At 42.9% G+C, this 16,805-nt stretch overlaps 1 protein-coding gene across 4 annotated transcripts in view; it reads left to right on the top strand.

Annotated features, from left to right (window-relative positions):
• LOC125449353 (centromere protein F-like) overlaps positions 1–16,805 on the top strand; it is a 44,309-nt gene that overhangs the window by 25,409 nt on the left and 2,095 nt on the right. For 3 of the 4 annotated variants that reach the window (XM_048525096.2, XM_048525097.2, XM_048525098.2), the window contains 4 exons: positions 1,528–4,568; positions 6,072–6,243; positions 9,961–10,482; positions 13,068–14,428. In XM_048525096.2, the coding sequence (XP_048381053.2) occupies positions 1,528–4,568; positions 6,072–6,243; positions 9,961–10,482; positions 13,068–13,141 (3,809 nt within the window). In that variant the 3' untranslated portion in view covers positions 13,142–14,428. Of the gene's footprint in view, positions 1–1,527; positions 4,569–6,071; positions 6,244–9,960; positions 10,483–13,067; positions 14,429–16,805 lie in introns of those variants that run through there. The other variant, XM_059641611.1, reaches the window with a different exon arrangement.

Below are 16,805 nucleotides of genomic sequence, written 5' to 3'. Positions count from 1 at the left end.
TAAATTGCTCCATAGTATTCAGGGATTTGTACATTAGGACGGTTATAGAGGGGTGGGTGCTCTGAAGGTTGGTGTGGACTTGTTAGGCCGAATGGCCTGTTTCCACTCTATAGGGATCCTATGATCTATGAACTCAACATGAGTGACTGATGAGCTAAATTCCTGTTATTTTAATAGGCAAATATGGGCTTTCTGGTTGGTGCTTGCTCTGTGTGTGCTGGTACTGAAAGCCTTGACCAGTGCCATCATTTTGGAGGTTTTACTTTGGGATAGAACAGGATGAATTTTGTGAATGGGTAAAAGCTGAGCTGTCTGTGTCTTGTACCCACTTCGCATTAACATGCTGACTCTATCAGGCTTTGTGTGACTGGAGCCGAGTCCACAGTGTGAGTGAGCCTTTATCGGAGGGAGAAATGGTGCGTGAGCAGATTTTTAATTGCAGTAGGCTGAATCATGAGTTGTATACTTACCAATGAACAATGCACTCATGAAATGTCTATGTACAGAGACACTGCTCAATTGTTGTATCATTTAGGCTTTTGGCCCAGATTTCACTATATATAAAAACATAGCCTACTCTTGTTCCTATTTTCTATTTACTCATTTGTGTCTCCTCTGCCATAGTGTGATCATAGCTGACTATCCAACTAAGTATCCTGCTCCAGCTTTGGCCTGTTACCCTTTGATAGCTTTAGCTCCAAAGACAGACTATATCTATCTCCCTCTTGAAAGCATTTATGCTTTGGCCTCAGCAGAGTAAGGACTGGTGATTGTGATAATATGCCTCTTTAAGAGGGATTTGTCTATCCTGGTTCTCTTGAAAGGTGGTGCTGAGGTGACTGTTCTGTGGAAAGCAGAGTAAATGGCTTTGGGTTTTGTTTACTTACATGAGACAAAAGAAGCACGAGTGGGTGGAATCAGGCTCGCACAGGCCCGTGGTTTTCGGCTTTGCTTTCGGTGGTTGAAGATGGGGGTTTTGGAATTGAAGCTGCTAAATACGGCCCCTTCTCTTTTGCTGTGCAATAACTTGATTTCTTTCTTAGCTGCTAAATTCATTCTGTCGGTTTTCCTTCTTTTGGACAAGGGGAAATAGCAAGTGATGGAAATTTGTTTAGCTGAATTTGCCTTTCCCAAGGGTGTGTTTATGGGATGCTGCTATATTGGAACAGTTGGTGAGTGGTGGTTAAAAGCAATGAATTATTTTGTTTAAGTATTTTGATAGATTAGAGTTATGCCCATTCTTCTTCTTCTTGTTTGTATTTTAATTATGATATAAGAATAAAGTGTGTTTTGCTTAAAGCCTAGTAGTTTGATCCATCGAATCACACCTGGAATCAGCACCTTACAATTTGCCTTTAAATGAGCTAAAAGTTAGAGTCTAGACTCATCTCCTTGATATGTTTTGAGAGAATTTGGACTGTTCCATAACTTGATAATCCACTGGTTTTTGCTTTTTTGACAGGGTGCACAGTTATTATCACCATTACAAACTTAGCAAAGTTTAATTTTGTTTTCTTTTAATTTTAGCGGAGAACCTAGCTCTTGTATCCAAACTTTATGACCTTCAAAAGAAACTGGATTGTGCATTCCAACCTGACTCCAGGAGCATGGGACTGTCGCCAGTGGGGTGCGAGCTGAACAGCTGTGATGGGAATGAGGTCAACAAGTGTGATGTAGGTGAAGAGCAAGACAACCATCAATCAAAAGATGAGCAACCTGATAAAGTAGAACTGGTTGTGGGATTGTCACTAAAAGCAGAAGAAGAAATATTGGACTGGACAGAAGGAAGTCGACTTGGAGAATTGGAGCTGTCAATGAAGCCTGTTAACTTGGACCAAGACAGTGGCACCAATCTGGAAGGAGATCCAGATTTAAACATTGAAGTAATATCTGAAGTTGTGCAAAGTGGAACATTGATAGAATCCCACAGATTGGAAGAAGCAAGGAATGTCCTTCCACACCCTGGGGAGAATGTGACATCACGACTCCAGGAATTCAACAAAGAGACCAAGGAGGAATTCAAAGCGGATGGGGTGGAAAATACAGCTGTGCCCAGAGAGCCTGTAGAGAAAGATGAGGGGACAGCTGACTTGCTTGATAAACCAATTACGGTGTCTGTACGTCTAAGAGAATGTGAGTTAGAATTGGATGCAGTAAAGTCAGAAAAGCAGATGTTACAGCAGGAGCTGGATGATGTGAAGCAAGCACTTGATAGCAAAGTGATTGAAAGCCAGAAAAATCAGCAAACTATTGTGGAGCTGAGACACAAGCTAAAGAAGGCAACGCAAATAAGCACTGCAGAGACTGAGCACTCCGCTCCGCTGGTTACTGTACAGGCAGGACAGATCAGTGCCCTGGAAAAAGACCTTAAGCATAAGAGAGTCAAGGTGGCAGGGCTGCAAGAGACCAGTAAGTTGCTGGAGCTGGAGTGCAGTAAAATCTCGGATCTAACGACATTGATTGATGGCCGTATGAGACCAAATGAGGATGAAATTCAGATTCTGCAAAATGCTGCATCTAAGAAGATACAGCGGCTTGAGCAAGAAATAGTGGATCTTGACAGTGAAAAGAGCTGCATCGAGGAAATCATGAAAGAAAGCAGCGGGGCACTTATTGTTGCTGATGAGAGCCGTGGCCCTCTCCTGGAAAATCTACAACACCAAGATGCTGAAAACCTTGAGGTTAACGAGACCTTTCCCAATCATCTGCATTGTGACTCAGGAGAAGCACTGGAGCAGAAACTGAACGAGGAGAGAAATCTTTCTGTGGAGGTTGTCAAGACGGGCAACACGAGTAGCTACGAGAGAGACACGAGCGAGCTCTTCCTGGAAAATGAGAGAGACAGTCGAGAGCGGTTCCTGGAACGCTTGAGGCGCAAAGTTGCTGAGCAACTTGAGTTTGACAAGCAGTCACTCGAACATTTAAAACAACTAAGTGAACTTAAGAAAAAATGTCAAGAGCTGACCACCGAGAAGGAGCAAGAAGAAAAAGCCAAAAGACATGCTGAGGAAAAATTTGACAATCTGCAGTCGAGAATTCACAGGGAAACACAGCAGTTAACAGTTGCGCTGGAAATCCAAAGTAAGAACATTGAGGGTCTTCTCCTGAGCATGGAAGAGAAGGACCAGACCATTCAGGTTTTGAATGGACGCCTGCAAGATACTTTCAATGTTCTGTCATGCCTTCAAAAGGAGAATTGTGATCTGAAAGCCAATCTGAAGATAGTTTTGCAGTCCGAGCAGAAGTATGCTGACAATGCAGTTTTATCCAGGGATGCCGTGCTGGAACAAACCAGTGAAGGGTCGCTTCCTCAGGGCAATCCAAGCTGGAGTGAAAGTGGCAATATGTTGCCCATGCAAAGCTTGGGATTGGGTGAGCAAGCTGCCATAATAAATGGAGGAGCGGTACCTGCTGATGGAACGGTTCAAAATTCTGAGCCCGGCCACGGTGAAGATGCCTTTGATACTCTGCTTCGGCCTGAAAAGCAATCATTTTTGGCTCTGGAGCATCAGTGTGAAGAAGCAGAGGTGCCCTCTGTGTCAGAACTGAAAGATGATCCTGAAATGCGGGCGCAGCAGAACACACCTTGCTGCCAAAGCCTGTTTAATCCAGTGTCGGCTGTGCGGAGAGACCAGAGGGTAAGTTCTGTTCCATCTACAAGGCCACCCTCTGACGTACCTGTGGTAACCTCAGCAGTTGGTTCTGTGCGTCAGGATCTAACTGAGCTGCCACAGGGTATTGAAAACCAAAGGCAACTTGTGGAACTGAATTCTGCCATCATTCCTCTGCTCAATGTTGCCCAGCATTCGCAGAACCTCTGGCACTGCAATGGCTTGCAGGGGACGATTGATACATTGCAGAAGGAGTTGTCAGCCTTGCCTATAAAGCAGTTTTGTGATGAAACTGAAACACAAATCGAGGAGGGAGCAATAGAAGTTGCTGATTCTAAGCTTGCTCTTGCTTTTGAAGGAAAGAAGCCGGTTGACGAATTGAGAACAGAGGAAGAGCTAGTTGAAGAAGTGGAAAGGGTAATAGGCAGGTTGACTGATGCCTTAAACATTTCAGAAGAGGAGCTCAAAGAGACAAAGCAATTGAACCAGCAAATGGTCAGCAATTTGAACAAGGAATTAAATCTCTTGCGTTCAAAATGTACTATTCTGGAACAAGAAAAGGAGCAGCTTTGTTTGGAAGTTCAGGAAGCCCAGGAGGCAGCTGGTGACCAGCTGTCTGCGAAAGAAGACTTGATGAGTGCAATCCAATCCAGTGAGGCCCGGCTTAGAACAAGTACTGAAGAGAAGAACCGCCTAAAGCAAGAGTTGAAGGCTCTGCGCAGTTGGAAGCAGAAGGTTCTGGAAGGTGTCGCTGGCTCGGAATCCTGGCAAGAAAGTGGCCAGGGAGAACCATGTGTAATGCAGGAGTCTGTACTAGAGATGAGCAACCAGATCCAGCAACTAGAAGAAGAAAGCAAGACTCTGAAAAATGCAGTTGAAATTGCAAAGTACTCCCAGAAACAGCTCCAGAAAGAATTGGAGACAATTCAGTCCGAAAAGTCAGCGCTGCAAAATCAGGTGCTGTACACGGCTATTTTTTCTCCTGTTTATTTTCCCCATTTCTTTTCCTGCAGGTGCCAAATACCACAGGACTATGACTTGTGTTACATGTGCTGGTGACTTGGCCTCTCGAGCTTGCGCTGGTTTCAGTAAGATTTCAGCTGATCTAATTGCTCCATATTCCCATCTGCCTACAATAACCTTTCCAGTTTTCTCACCCCCTCCGTGCTTATCAAGAACCTATTTATCTTTAAAAATATTCAAAGATTATGCTTCCACTATCTTTTCAGGAAAGTGCACCAAAGGCTGAATAATTTCAGGCAGGGAGCAATGTGGAGGTAGGATTCTGACTGATATCATCAGGGTCAAGGTCAGAAGTCACATGTCATCAGGTTATAGCCCAACAGGTTCATCTGAAATCCTAAGCCCTCAGAACGCCGCTCCCTCGACAGGTGAAGTGAAGAGGTGAACATAGACGCAGAATCCACAGGCTGAGCGACCAAAATATTGCACAAGTGGTATGAGTGGAGTGATGATAGGCTGAACAAAAAGTCTCCGCAGGCAATCAAAAGCAGCAGTCGAAGTGAACAAAGTACAGCAAGTGAAGGGATGATTTGTTAATGTCTGCCATCTTGGGTCATTTAGCACCGTCAAGACAGAACGAGGCCAGCGCACGCAGAGACACAGTGAGACATCTCCCGTACTCAGGGTGGCAGACGTTAAAGCATTGTCTCTTCGCTTGCTGCTTGGCTGATGTCAGTTTGCCCTCGTCGTCTGATGCTTTTTACTGCCTGCGGAGGCTTGTTTGGTCTATTGACAGTCCACTCATACCATTTGTGTAACCTTTTTGGTCTCTTTGCCTGTGTGCTTCGCTTCGCTTTGCCTGACGAGGGGGCAGGGCTCTGATGATGGGTTGTGATCTCAGATGAACCTCTCGTGACTTCTGACCTTGTTCATCCCTGTCCTACACCAGCACCTCCACGTCAGGCTTACGTTAGGAGAGGATGATAGTTCAGCAGCCCGGCTCCTGTGTTGAACATTGTCAAGTACGCCCAAGGTCTGCATTTGATGGTTCCCTTGGGCGTTTCATTTTCGCACCGATACATCCTCTTCTGTGCAGCCAGAGTCTTTGCCCAAACACAGTTTTTTTTTTAAATTATTCACCGTCTGAGCTTCTCAAAGTCGTGTTTCAAGCCCGTGCTAAAATGAGAATATGGAACTGTAGCAGGCATAGGACGTTCAGTCCATAACGCAAACCTCTAGTCAGGTCATGTCTGATCACGTGGTGCAAACTCCTGTTTCCCTGCATGTGCCCTGTCACCCCTGACACCATTGCCAATCAAAAATATTTCAATGCGTGGACTTTGAGCTGACTGGTTAGTCGTTAAACGGGCATTTGGCACAGCATGCAAGGGCACTTTAAATTACTGCTGTTCGATTGCAGTTTGTACTCAAGCAGGGCCAGTCTCGAAGTTCCTGAAATAGGCATGCTTTCATCACCTGTCTGAACGCTACTTGCAGGTGGAACATCTGCAGAAAATGGTCGTTGAGCTGAACAAAGAAAAGATGGAACTGCATGCCAAGTTGAAGCTGTGGGAAAGAAACACTACTATCAAAGACGACGTGCCCAAGGAGGTTCTGTGGGCAAATGATCTTCACGAGGACATCCGGCCAGTAGGCAACCAGCAGCAGGGTATCATTTTAATTACCTTTTTTGAGATCTGTTAATGATGTTGGATTGTGCAGGTTTCAAACACAGATGGGTATGTTCTTTTGTATTTGAACACTACATGCGATTCTGCCCTCCCTGATGTTGGAAGAATGTTGTAAAACTTGCAAATCTTTTCTGAACCCTTTCGAGGATGTTGCTGGGTTTGGAGGGTGTGAGCTACAGGGAGAGGCTGAATAGGTTGGGGCTATTTTCCCTGGAGCATCAAAGGCTGAGGGGTAACTTTTATAGAGGTTTATAAAATCGTGAGGAGAATGGTTAGGGTGAATAGCCAAGGTCTTTTCCCCAGGATAGGAGAGCCCAAAACTAGAGGGGCATAGGTTTAAGGTGAGAGGGGAAAGATTTAAAAGGGACCTAAGGGGCAACTTTTTCACGCAGAGGGTGGTGCGTGTATGGAATGAGGAAGTGGCGGAGGCTGGTACAATTTCAACATTTAAAAGGCAACTGCATGGGGACTTGAATAGGAAGGGTTTAGAGGGATAGGGGCCAAACGCTGGCAAATGGGAACAAGATTGATTTACGATATCTGGTCAGCATGGATGGGTTGAGCAGAGGGGTCTGTTTGTATGCTGTACAACTCTATGACTCTTTGGTCTTGAGTGAATTACTGTAAGATGACTATATAGTGTTGTGAAGAGACGCAGACCCTACCATTTTGGTTCTGGGCCCTTTCACTCTCTCGAGCTGATGGCTGTGGTTAGGCCACCACAGTTACCCTCCTGTTCAGAGACAGCAGATGGAGAAGAATCATTCCAATGTTATCGCTGCCTTTGGCGCCTCATCTCAAAAGAGCCCCTCACTCACCAGATTCATGGCATAAGAACAATATCTTAACTGAGGCTAAAGCTTTTTGACTGAAACTTTTCAGATCTCCTGATTTCCAGAGGGAAGCCTCTTTTCCTTTTTGGGACCCAGTGGTAGATATTGTCAGGTTTGACATGGACGAACAAGGTATTGAATTACGTTCTGGTCGATTTAACTTGTTTCTGTACATTTATTCTAAACGTTGTTTTAGTTTTCTCTTGAATTGCATGTAAAGCCAAAATGTTTGTATTTATGATTAGTTCATATGCATTGAAGGTAAGCGATTGTATGCCTCAATAGCTGGATGCTTTCTGGACACTTAAGTGTTCATTTTTGCTTCAGCTGTAACAGTTTTTTCCTCCACCAGAACTTGTACGTAATCTAATTTAATACTTTGACAAGTATCCAGTTTGTATCACCACAAGAGATGTAGTTTTTCCAACATTTAAACCAAGGCCCTGCCTGTTCAGAAGTGTGGTTAAATTATACTATTCAGTTTTGCGATGGTAACTGTCCCAGTGGCTGGTCAAGTTTTCACTCTTTGTCTGACGTCACTGAAAGACCCCTAGCTGCATTTTTCCAAATGTCTTTTAAATGTTTTAATTGTACCCACATCCACCACTTCCTCTGGAAGTTCATTCTGCACAAAAAGACCCTCTGTGTAAAAGAGAAACAAAAATTGCCCCTCGTATCTATTAAAATCTTTCTCGTCTCACCTTAAAGATGTGCTTCCTACTTTTGAAATCCCCCCACCTATAGAAAAGACCTTTAACCCTATCCGTGCCCCTTACTATTTGATAAAATTCTATCGGGTTGCCTGTCAATGTCCCACGCTGAAGGTGTTTAAAAAAAAAAGTCCAAGCCTATATCCCTATAGTTCAAACGCAGAACTAACAGGGAGAGGCTGAAAAGGCTGCAGCTATTTTGTATGTGAAGCAATTTGCCCTGTTCTGTTCCTGTTCGACTTTGGACCGGGCCAAAAATGATTGAATGTGAAACCAGCTGAGAAATTTCCATAGGAGATGGCAATGAATTTCTTTGCAAATTTGTAAATTAACAAATTCTCCTGTGGGCTTTATTTTCATTCAGGAATTTGTATCAGTTTTAATAAGAATGATAAAATGCACAAGTACAGCAGAACAGAAACCAAAGCTAACAAATTGTGAAGCTGGATGAACACAGCAGGCCAAGCAGCATCTCAGGAGCACAAAAGCTGACGTTTCAGGCCTAGACCCTTCTTCAGAGAGGGGGATGGGGAGAGGGTTATGGAATAAATAGGGAGAGAGGGGGAGGCGGACCGAAGATGGAGAGAAAAGAAGATAGGTGGATTACAAGAGAGTTGCAGTGGGAGAGAGATTCCCTGAGGTTGGTCCGGAGGGAGGAGGGTAACTTCTTCAGGTTAGGCATTCTGGAAGAAGCTTCGCAGTGAGGTTAAAATTGTTTCAGAGATAATGGGAACTGCAGATGCTGGAGAATCCAAGATAATAAAGTGTTAAGCTGGATGAACACAGCAGACAATTTTAACCTCACTGCGAAGCCTCTTCCAGGGATGCCTAACCTGAAGAAGTTACCCTCCTCCCTCCGGACCAACCTCAGGGAATCTCTCTCCCACTGCAACTCTCTTGTAATCCACCTATCTTCTTTTCTCTCCATCTTCGGTCCGCCTCCCCCTCCCTCCCTATTTATTCCAGAACCCTCTCCCCATCCCCCTCTCTGATGAAGGGTCTAGGCCCGAAACGTCAGCTTTTGTGCTTCTGAGATGCTGCTTGACCTGCTGTGTTCATCCAGCTTCACACTTTGTTATTTTGGATTCTCCAGCATCTGCAGTTCCTATTATCACTGAAACCAAAGCTCTATTTTTTAATATAATAAAATGTGAGGCTGGATGAACACAGCAGGCCAAGCAGCATCTCAGGAGCACAAAAGCTGACGTTTCGGGCCTAGACCCTTCATCAGAGAGGGGGATGGGGAGAGGGAACTGGAATAAATAGGGAGAGAGGGGGAGGCGGACCGAAGATGGAGAGTAAAGAAGATAGGTGGAGAGAGTATAGGTAGGGAGGGGATAGGTCAGTCCAAAGAAGACGGACAGGTCAAGGAGGTGGGATGAGGTTAGTAGGTAGGAAATGGAGGTGCGGCTTGGGGTGGGAGGAAGGGATGGGTGAGAGGAAGAACCGGTTAGGGAGGCAGAGACAGGTTGGACTGGTTTTGGGATGCAGTGCGTGGGGGGGGAAGAGCTGGGCTGGTTGTGTGGTGCAGTGGGGGGAGGGGACGAACTGGGCTGGTTTAGGGATGCAGTAGGGGAAGGGGAGATTTTGAAACTGGTGAAGTCCACATTGATACCATTAGGCTGCAGGGTTCCCAGGCGGAATGTGAGTTGCTGTTCCTGCAACCTTCGGGTGGCATCAATGTGGCAGTGCAGGAGGCCCATGATGGACATGTCATCTAGAGAATGGGAGGGGGAGTGGAAATGGTTTGCGACTGGGAGGTGCAGTTGTTTGTTGCAAACTGAGCGGAGGTGTTCTGCAAAGCGGTCTCCAAGCCTCCGCTTGGTTTCCCCAATGTAGAGGAAGCCATACCGGGTACTTCCGCACCTACACAGGCCCCAAACCCCACCTCTTCCTCCGGTACATTGATGACTGTATCGGCGCCGCCTCTTGCTCCCCAGAGGAGCTCGAACAGTTCATCCAAAAAGCTGCTTGGCCTGCTGTGTTCATCCAGCCTCACATTTTATTATCTTGGAATTCTCCAGCATCTGCAGTTCCCATTATCTCTGACTCTATTTTTTAATGTTCAACTGGGGGTTTAGCCGCAAGAAAATATCTAATTTAGTGTACTCAGAAGCATTTTTTAATATAATTTTCTCATTTTTTCTGTAAGATACCGCGCAGGTAATAGCATGCAAACTTGGTGCTGATCTGGAGGCTTTGAGACAAACCGTTCAAGGGAAGAGTGAAGAGGTTGATTACAATCTGCTCAGCTACTCTGATTTACTGAACAAAGACCAAGAGCTAAAGATAGCTAACAAGACCTTGTCTAAAGCGGTGGAGCGTTTCTGTGATTGCAGGGCTGAAACTGTGGCTAGTGGTCAGTGGCCGACTGCAGGTTTGGAGCCGCGGTCCTCAGCTGAAGAGAGGAAGCCAGGCGTTGGACAGCGCATTGGTGGAGAACCTCCTCAGACAGCTGAACAGGACCAGACTGAGAGTAGTCACAGGTCAAAGGGGCGCACCAATCCTGAAAGACACTCAGTAAGATTAAATCCTGCAGAGCTTGCGATGCAAATCAATACTGCTGAACTTGCTGCCAGAATACAAAGGAATCGGCTATTCAGGCATCATCTGTCTGTAGCATTTGATGAAACGGAATATGAACCATATGGATTACCCGACGTCGTGCAAAAGGGTACGTTAATGACCTTATTTCCCTTCTCTTCTGCAGTTAACTCACCCTAAGGGCTAGTGATTTATGACCCCTTGAACTCTTTCAGGACAGCTACAACGTCAGGGTGAATATAGAGTAAAGCCCCTGCTACACGGTCCAACAAATGCCCAAACCCTTGCACTTGTGCTACTAAGGTAGATAGCACAACTACGGCAAGCTTTTTATTAACTGGCACTTGTAGGACCAGGCTTTTACCAGTTGATTGATCAGATATTCTGGTTGATCATAGGTCCACATAATGAAGTTTAAAAAAACACAAGGTAAAACAAAAGGTAATGCCGGAAGTATACATATCAATTTATTTACAACATAAATCACATAAATAAAAGTGCAACATTGCCTGAAATAAAACGATTGGCAGACAACCTTCTCACTCACACCCTCTGCTGACTACTTGTGATAATGTAATGAGCTTCTGGTATTTAGGGTATATAATTTTTGCTGGTTTATCAAGAGTACCAGTTAAAACAGTTTGCTTTAGTTATTTGTAACTTTTTTGAATGCAGTTTATGTGAAAAGTAAATCTGGTGGATTTGGTGGAATTCAGAGATGGGAACTTAAGCGCAGGAGTTTGAATTGCAGTCGCAGTTGCAACTTGCAATTTGGTGGGACCACCTTAAAAATCTGGCAAGGCACCTCCGACCTTTAAAAGGGAATTGGTTAAATACTTCAAAAAGACAAAGTTGGGGATAACAGTGACTGAATGGGACTAACTTAAAGGACTGCAGCAGACATAATGAGTGCATACTTCTGTTGGTGCTCTGATTATGTTTGATGTGCTTTCAGCTGTTGGTATTTCCAGACCCAAAACATAGTCACTGAAAATGCTAAAGAAACTCTATGCTTCTAGCAACATCTCTGGAGAGAGTTAGAGTCAATGAGTCCAGTATGACTCTTAATATTGAACATGATGCTCATTTCTTCTTTCCCCATATGCTGTCAGACCTGCAGCAATCTTCCACACACTGACATAATGCAATATGATTTCATTCTCTTTAGACGTGACATGCTTGAGTACATTAAGAAATATTTACATATTTTATTAATACATCTGAAAGTCTGCTCGTTGCAGCAAGGGTGTTGAGTCCTCTCGCATTTGAATAATCATAAAATGACTGAAAAATAATTTTTACAATCTACTGTACGATCTGATAGTTTTATTTTGGTACAGACTGATCAGTATGTTTTTAGTGAATGAAATATAATTTGGTATTGTGAAACTTAGAAAACCTTATCAAACTTATTGAGTCTTTATTTTTAAAGGAATGTTCTGTGGGTGTGGTACAATTCCTTGAAGTATTGGGGCCTTTTGCACATCTTTGCATTTACAGCACTCTCTCTAAATCGTTGATTGTCTCTTAGTCCTCGTCGGGTGTTGTATTGAAGCATTGTGAAGAACACTGTTCCTTACAGGTCAGAAGAGAGATTAATCCTGTGCAAAGTGCAAAACCTGACGGTGACATGAGCAAAGGCCTGATGTTAGCATGTATCATCAATTCAAACTGTATATTTAGAAATTAGCTTTCTTGGATCAGTAACAATCAGTGAACCTGGGAGATTTTGCTTTGTCGGGGTGGCCAGTTTGGAGAATGTTAATTGACGTAAAATATCATACAAACATAAGGATTAAACATGACTGAAATCAACAAATGCTGGAGATCTCAGTGGGTCAGGCAGCATCCACGGAAAGAAAGCAAACTAACGTTTCGAGTCTAGATAACTCTTCAATTCCAATAAATTCAGATTTGCTCCTAGCATTAATCATGATATGCATTTCAATTTCCCTGATCTTTTGTACCGTCTCAATCAATTCTGCTGAATTGGACTTATTTTTCAGCTGGCCATATCTCGATCCCAAGCCTGACTCTTTTTAAAAGTTTTTTTCTCTTCTTAACTATTTTTATCAAATATTTGTAAGCAATTTGTGAAGCTTCTTCTGGAGTACTGTGCGCAGTTCTGGACGCAATGCTAATAGAAGGATAGTAGTTAACTGAAGAGGGTTCAGAAGAGATTTACCAGGAAGTTCCGGGAATGGAGGGCTTCAGTTAGAGGGAGTGGCTGGACCGGCTGGGACCTTTTTAACTGGAACATAGGAGGTTGAGAGCTGACCTTTCTGGGGGTTTATAAAATCATGAGGGGTATAAATAAGCTGAAATAGCAAGGGTCTTTACCCTGGGGTGGGGTGGGGTATTTCAAAACTAGAGGGCATATTTTTTAAGATGAGGGGAGAAAGCTTTTAAAAAGGACCCGAGGGACGATTATTTTTTATATGAAGCGTTTCATGTGTGGAATGAACTTCCAGAGGAAGTGCTGGATGCAGGTACAGTTACAACGTATAAAAGACATTTGGATAAATACGTGAATAGGAATGGCTTGGAGGGATATGGGCCATACACAGGCAGGTGGGACTAGTTTATTTGGGAACATGTTCGGCATTGACTCGTTGTTCTGTTTCTGTGCTGTGTGATTATGACTCTGAGTTGGCAGTGATTTGTTCAAATCTGCACAATCCCTGTGAGTTCTGACGTTAGTTCTTCTATTTTCAGGCTTTGCAGATATCCCTTCCGGTCCTTCCTGCCCACATGTTTTGCGCCGAGCAACTCTAAACTCTACAGTTTGACCCCAGCAACAAAGCGAAGGGCAAACCCGATTTGTCTTCTTCAAGGTACTAGGTGTTAGCAGTAGGTACAGAACAATGAATCCTAACTGGCAGCGGTTGAAGGTTTCCAGATGAATGTTTCTTGGTCCTTTTATATAACGTGGCATCTGCTTACAGTCCTTGACCTAGTTTTTTTTAATATAAGGTATATATTTAGAATTTTTAAACAGTGAATGCAGATGGCTAACATGTCTGCCTCTCTGAGATTAATGAATCAGAATTTTAAGTTGCACAGTTTTTTGACACAATGGATTAATGGCAGGTTTCTTAATGTTTAAGTTCCTTCACTTGATCTTAACTTAATTTATTGGATGTTTATTTTTAAAGGAAGGTTCTGTCGGTGTGGCACATTTGCTTGATGTGTTGGGGCCTTTTCTTCCATGTACACTAACACACACCCTTGCATTTACAGCACTCTCTCTAAATCGTTGATTTATCTTTTAGTCCTCGTCAGGTGTTGTATTGAAGCATCGTGAAGAACACTGTGTTCCTTGCAGGTCAGAAGGGAGATTAATCCTGTGCAAAGTGCAAAACCTGACAGTGCCAAGAACAAAGGTCTGATGTTAGCATTTATCGTCAATTCAAAGTGTCTTTTGGTAACACGGAATTTGAGAATTGCTGGTAGAAGAGACATGCTGTTCAAGCTTTTATTTTGCACTCATCAGGACAGAAGCACGAGTACCAAATTGCAATGGGAGCAATAATTTGTGCTACATGAGAAAATTGATGATTTGGTTGGCATGTGGATTCTAAGTTGACTTGCCTGTATTGAATTTAAACAAAGGCTTGGGGGTAGCTGCTCCTGACACATTCTCCAATTTTTATACCAATTAATGCCCACTTGTCAGCCAAAGTACGCGTTTTTGTCTCACAAATGTGTAAATTGTTGTTCCTCTTATAATTTGATGTTCTTACAGTTCTGTCTTTGATTACAAGACAAAAATCCTCCTTTTTATATCAATGCTTGTCTGCTCATTTAAATGATAAATTCATCCTTTTGATCTTGTGCACAATAAGATTGGGATTAATTTTCACAGTGAGAGAAGTAACCATAAAAAGAAATATTGATCATTTGAACTTTCAGAAAGAAGGAAATCTTCCCAACTGTCTGCATCATATATCTAGTTTATGCAATTGGTGTAGGGATCCAGATGAATGGTTTGATTTATTCATGTTTTAATCGGGATTTTGATAAATGTGATGGACATTTTTTTATACCCTGATTTAAATAAATACTGTATCTCTGTTTCAGTGTTGTCATTTTCAGACTTTTTAATATGGATGAAAGTATTATTTTCTAGGGCTATTTTGTTCTGTAAAAATGTTTCCATTTTGGTTCAGTTACTCAATTCTGATGATGCACTAAAGGATATGTTACCCCTGAATACTTTGGTTTTGTACAGAACATGACTACAGATCTTGTATTACAGTTGTAAAGTGGACAAATAAATCATGTTCTGCTGTGGTTGCAAACATCATGATACACTCTATACTTCTGGATGAAGATATTGAATTTATTTTTATATGTTTCTACTTTCTGGTTGTGTTCCTGTTTTATATGAGCAACAGTCTCATAAGAGTTTATTTGTTGCCTTGTATCCACTGAGAGATGTGACAGTGTGTTATGATTCCATGCAGACAGTGCTGAGTTGGGTCTTCTTGATACATTTCTGATAAACTAACTGTAACAGGCTTTCATATCCAGATGAGACAAGTCAGTAAAATCTTGAGCAGTTTTGCTGTCTTGCACAACCTTAATAAACAATATTTAGTAATTTACAACGGCTCAGAGAATACATTGAATGAAAGATGGCAAGTAAACTGTAAAGAATTGTCTCAAACACTAAAATGCTATTGGAGATAAATATCTGTCGCTGTAACAGATAACTACCAGCACTGTCAGCAGGAATTTGGTATGGTAAATTCAAGTTGAATTAGACTACACAGCTTTACCTGCACAGAAACTAGGATATTCTGCATTCTGCAAAACATTGGAAGGCACATTTTACATTTAACAACAGAAAACTTCCTCCTCCTGAAATGGGACAGTTTATTTGAAATGTTTTCAGTTCACTTTTTTTTTTAGTCGCTTGGAGGTACACATTTTCACTCGTTTGGTGTGATTTGTTGAGATGGATTATAATTGTGATTTCATTCAATTAGTGAATAAACAAGAAATCCCACATGTTTTAACACTATAGGTTCTCTTCTGACATTCAAGCATCTACCATTGACGTGTCTTTCCAGCACAGTCTATGCCAGTGACTGTCCTGGCACCTTGTCTTAATCCGGGGATGATTAGCCTGAAAGCATCCATTTTATTTCAACTGTGGGGATGGGATGGTGTATTCCTGAAAGTTTGATATTTTGAGAATGACTGCTTCACTTTTTAGCGGTACTGATATCTGTTGGGTAGCTGGATAACCTCAAGATCCGTGGTACTTGGCCCTGCACTGAAACTATTCCTTGTGGAGGGTTCGAGCTGGTGTACGCTGGTTGGAGTCTCCCTCTGGTCAGTTGATTGTATGGGAGATACCATGAATTGGGATATTCATGTGACGCTTGAGCTTAGCCAGGTAAAATACCCTGATTATGGCAGCCTTGTAGCAATATCTGGAATTACATGATAGTCTCTGTTTCTCGTGTGACCCTTCAAGCTCTGAGGTTTGCACATCATATCTTTCCAAATTTTTTTTCTTGCCTGTGGAGTTGATTCCAATGTCAAATAAAACAGGAGCAATCATCTTGAGCCCTGATGACTGTCAGCTGTGGTTTCTGTTTTTCCAGAAGTGCATTTACTTTAGACCTTGTGTTTCATCATCTATGTGTAGAAATCTTTCTCATGTCCAGCTGCTCAGTGTTCTTCAGTCAGTATAAAGGTGTCCTCACATCAAGAGGTTCAATATGAACTATATAAGCTGTAATCCTGGAGTTCTTCACACTGATTTCAGCTGCTAAGGTTACTTTCATGTGGACAATGAAATGATTAATGACACTGAAAGAAATAAAACCACATAATGGTACAGTGGAAAGTACGTAAGGGTGTGTGTGATGTTTTCCTGATTAAAGCTGCACTAGATATGTGACAGAGGCTTTAATGAAAAGTGACCTTTCTTGTGATGACCTCATTCCTGCAGAATATGTGATGGGTTATCCAACCTTTTGTGATTGTGCTTCAAATTGCAAGATCTTTGTGTGCAATTTGCTCTCTCTTTAGCAGTGTTTTTGAATATTACTGAAATATCTCTATGAGCAGCGGTACCCTGACACCAAGTGCCCCTTTGTTCACACATGCACAGAACATGACAGTGCCCCATCTATAAAAGCTGGCTTCTAGCGTGAGCAAAACCTCTGACACTCCTGTTTATATCAGTCACCTAGAACTCTCTGACTGGGGCTATTAATCTGGCCCAATCGGGGAATTCATAATCTTATGCAACCCACCTGGCTGACATCACCCCAATCACTACATCCCTCCCCCTCTAAGTCCTGGGATGGAGACCTGTTCTTTTCCCTGTGGGTTCTCCTGGGGTGTCTTTACACCAGGTCTGTTAACTTTGACTCTGCCTTGTGTACCAGACCACAGCCCCCCCCCCCCCCCCTCCTCCTGGAGCATCTCGGCCAA

Source organism: Stegostoma tigrinum, chromosome 42 (assembly GCF_030684315.1).
Source record: "Stegostoma tigrinum isolate sSteTig4 chromosome 42, sSteTig4.hap1, whole genome shotgun sequence".
Lineage (NCBI taxonomy): Eukaryota > Metazoa > Chordata > Chondrichthyes > Orectolobiformes > Stegostomatidae > Stegostoma > Stegostoma tigrinum.
Note: the sequence above shows the minus strand (reverse complement) of the source record. Positions and strands in the feature narration are given on the sequence as shown.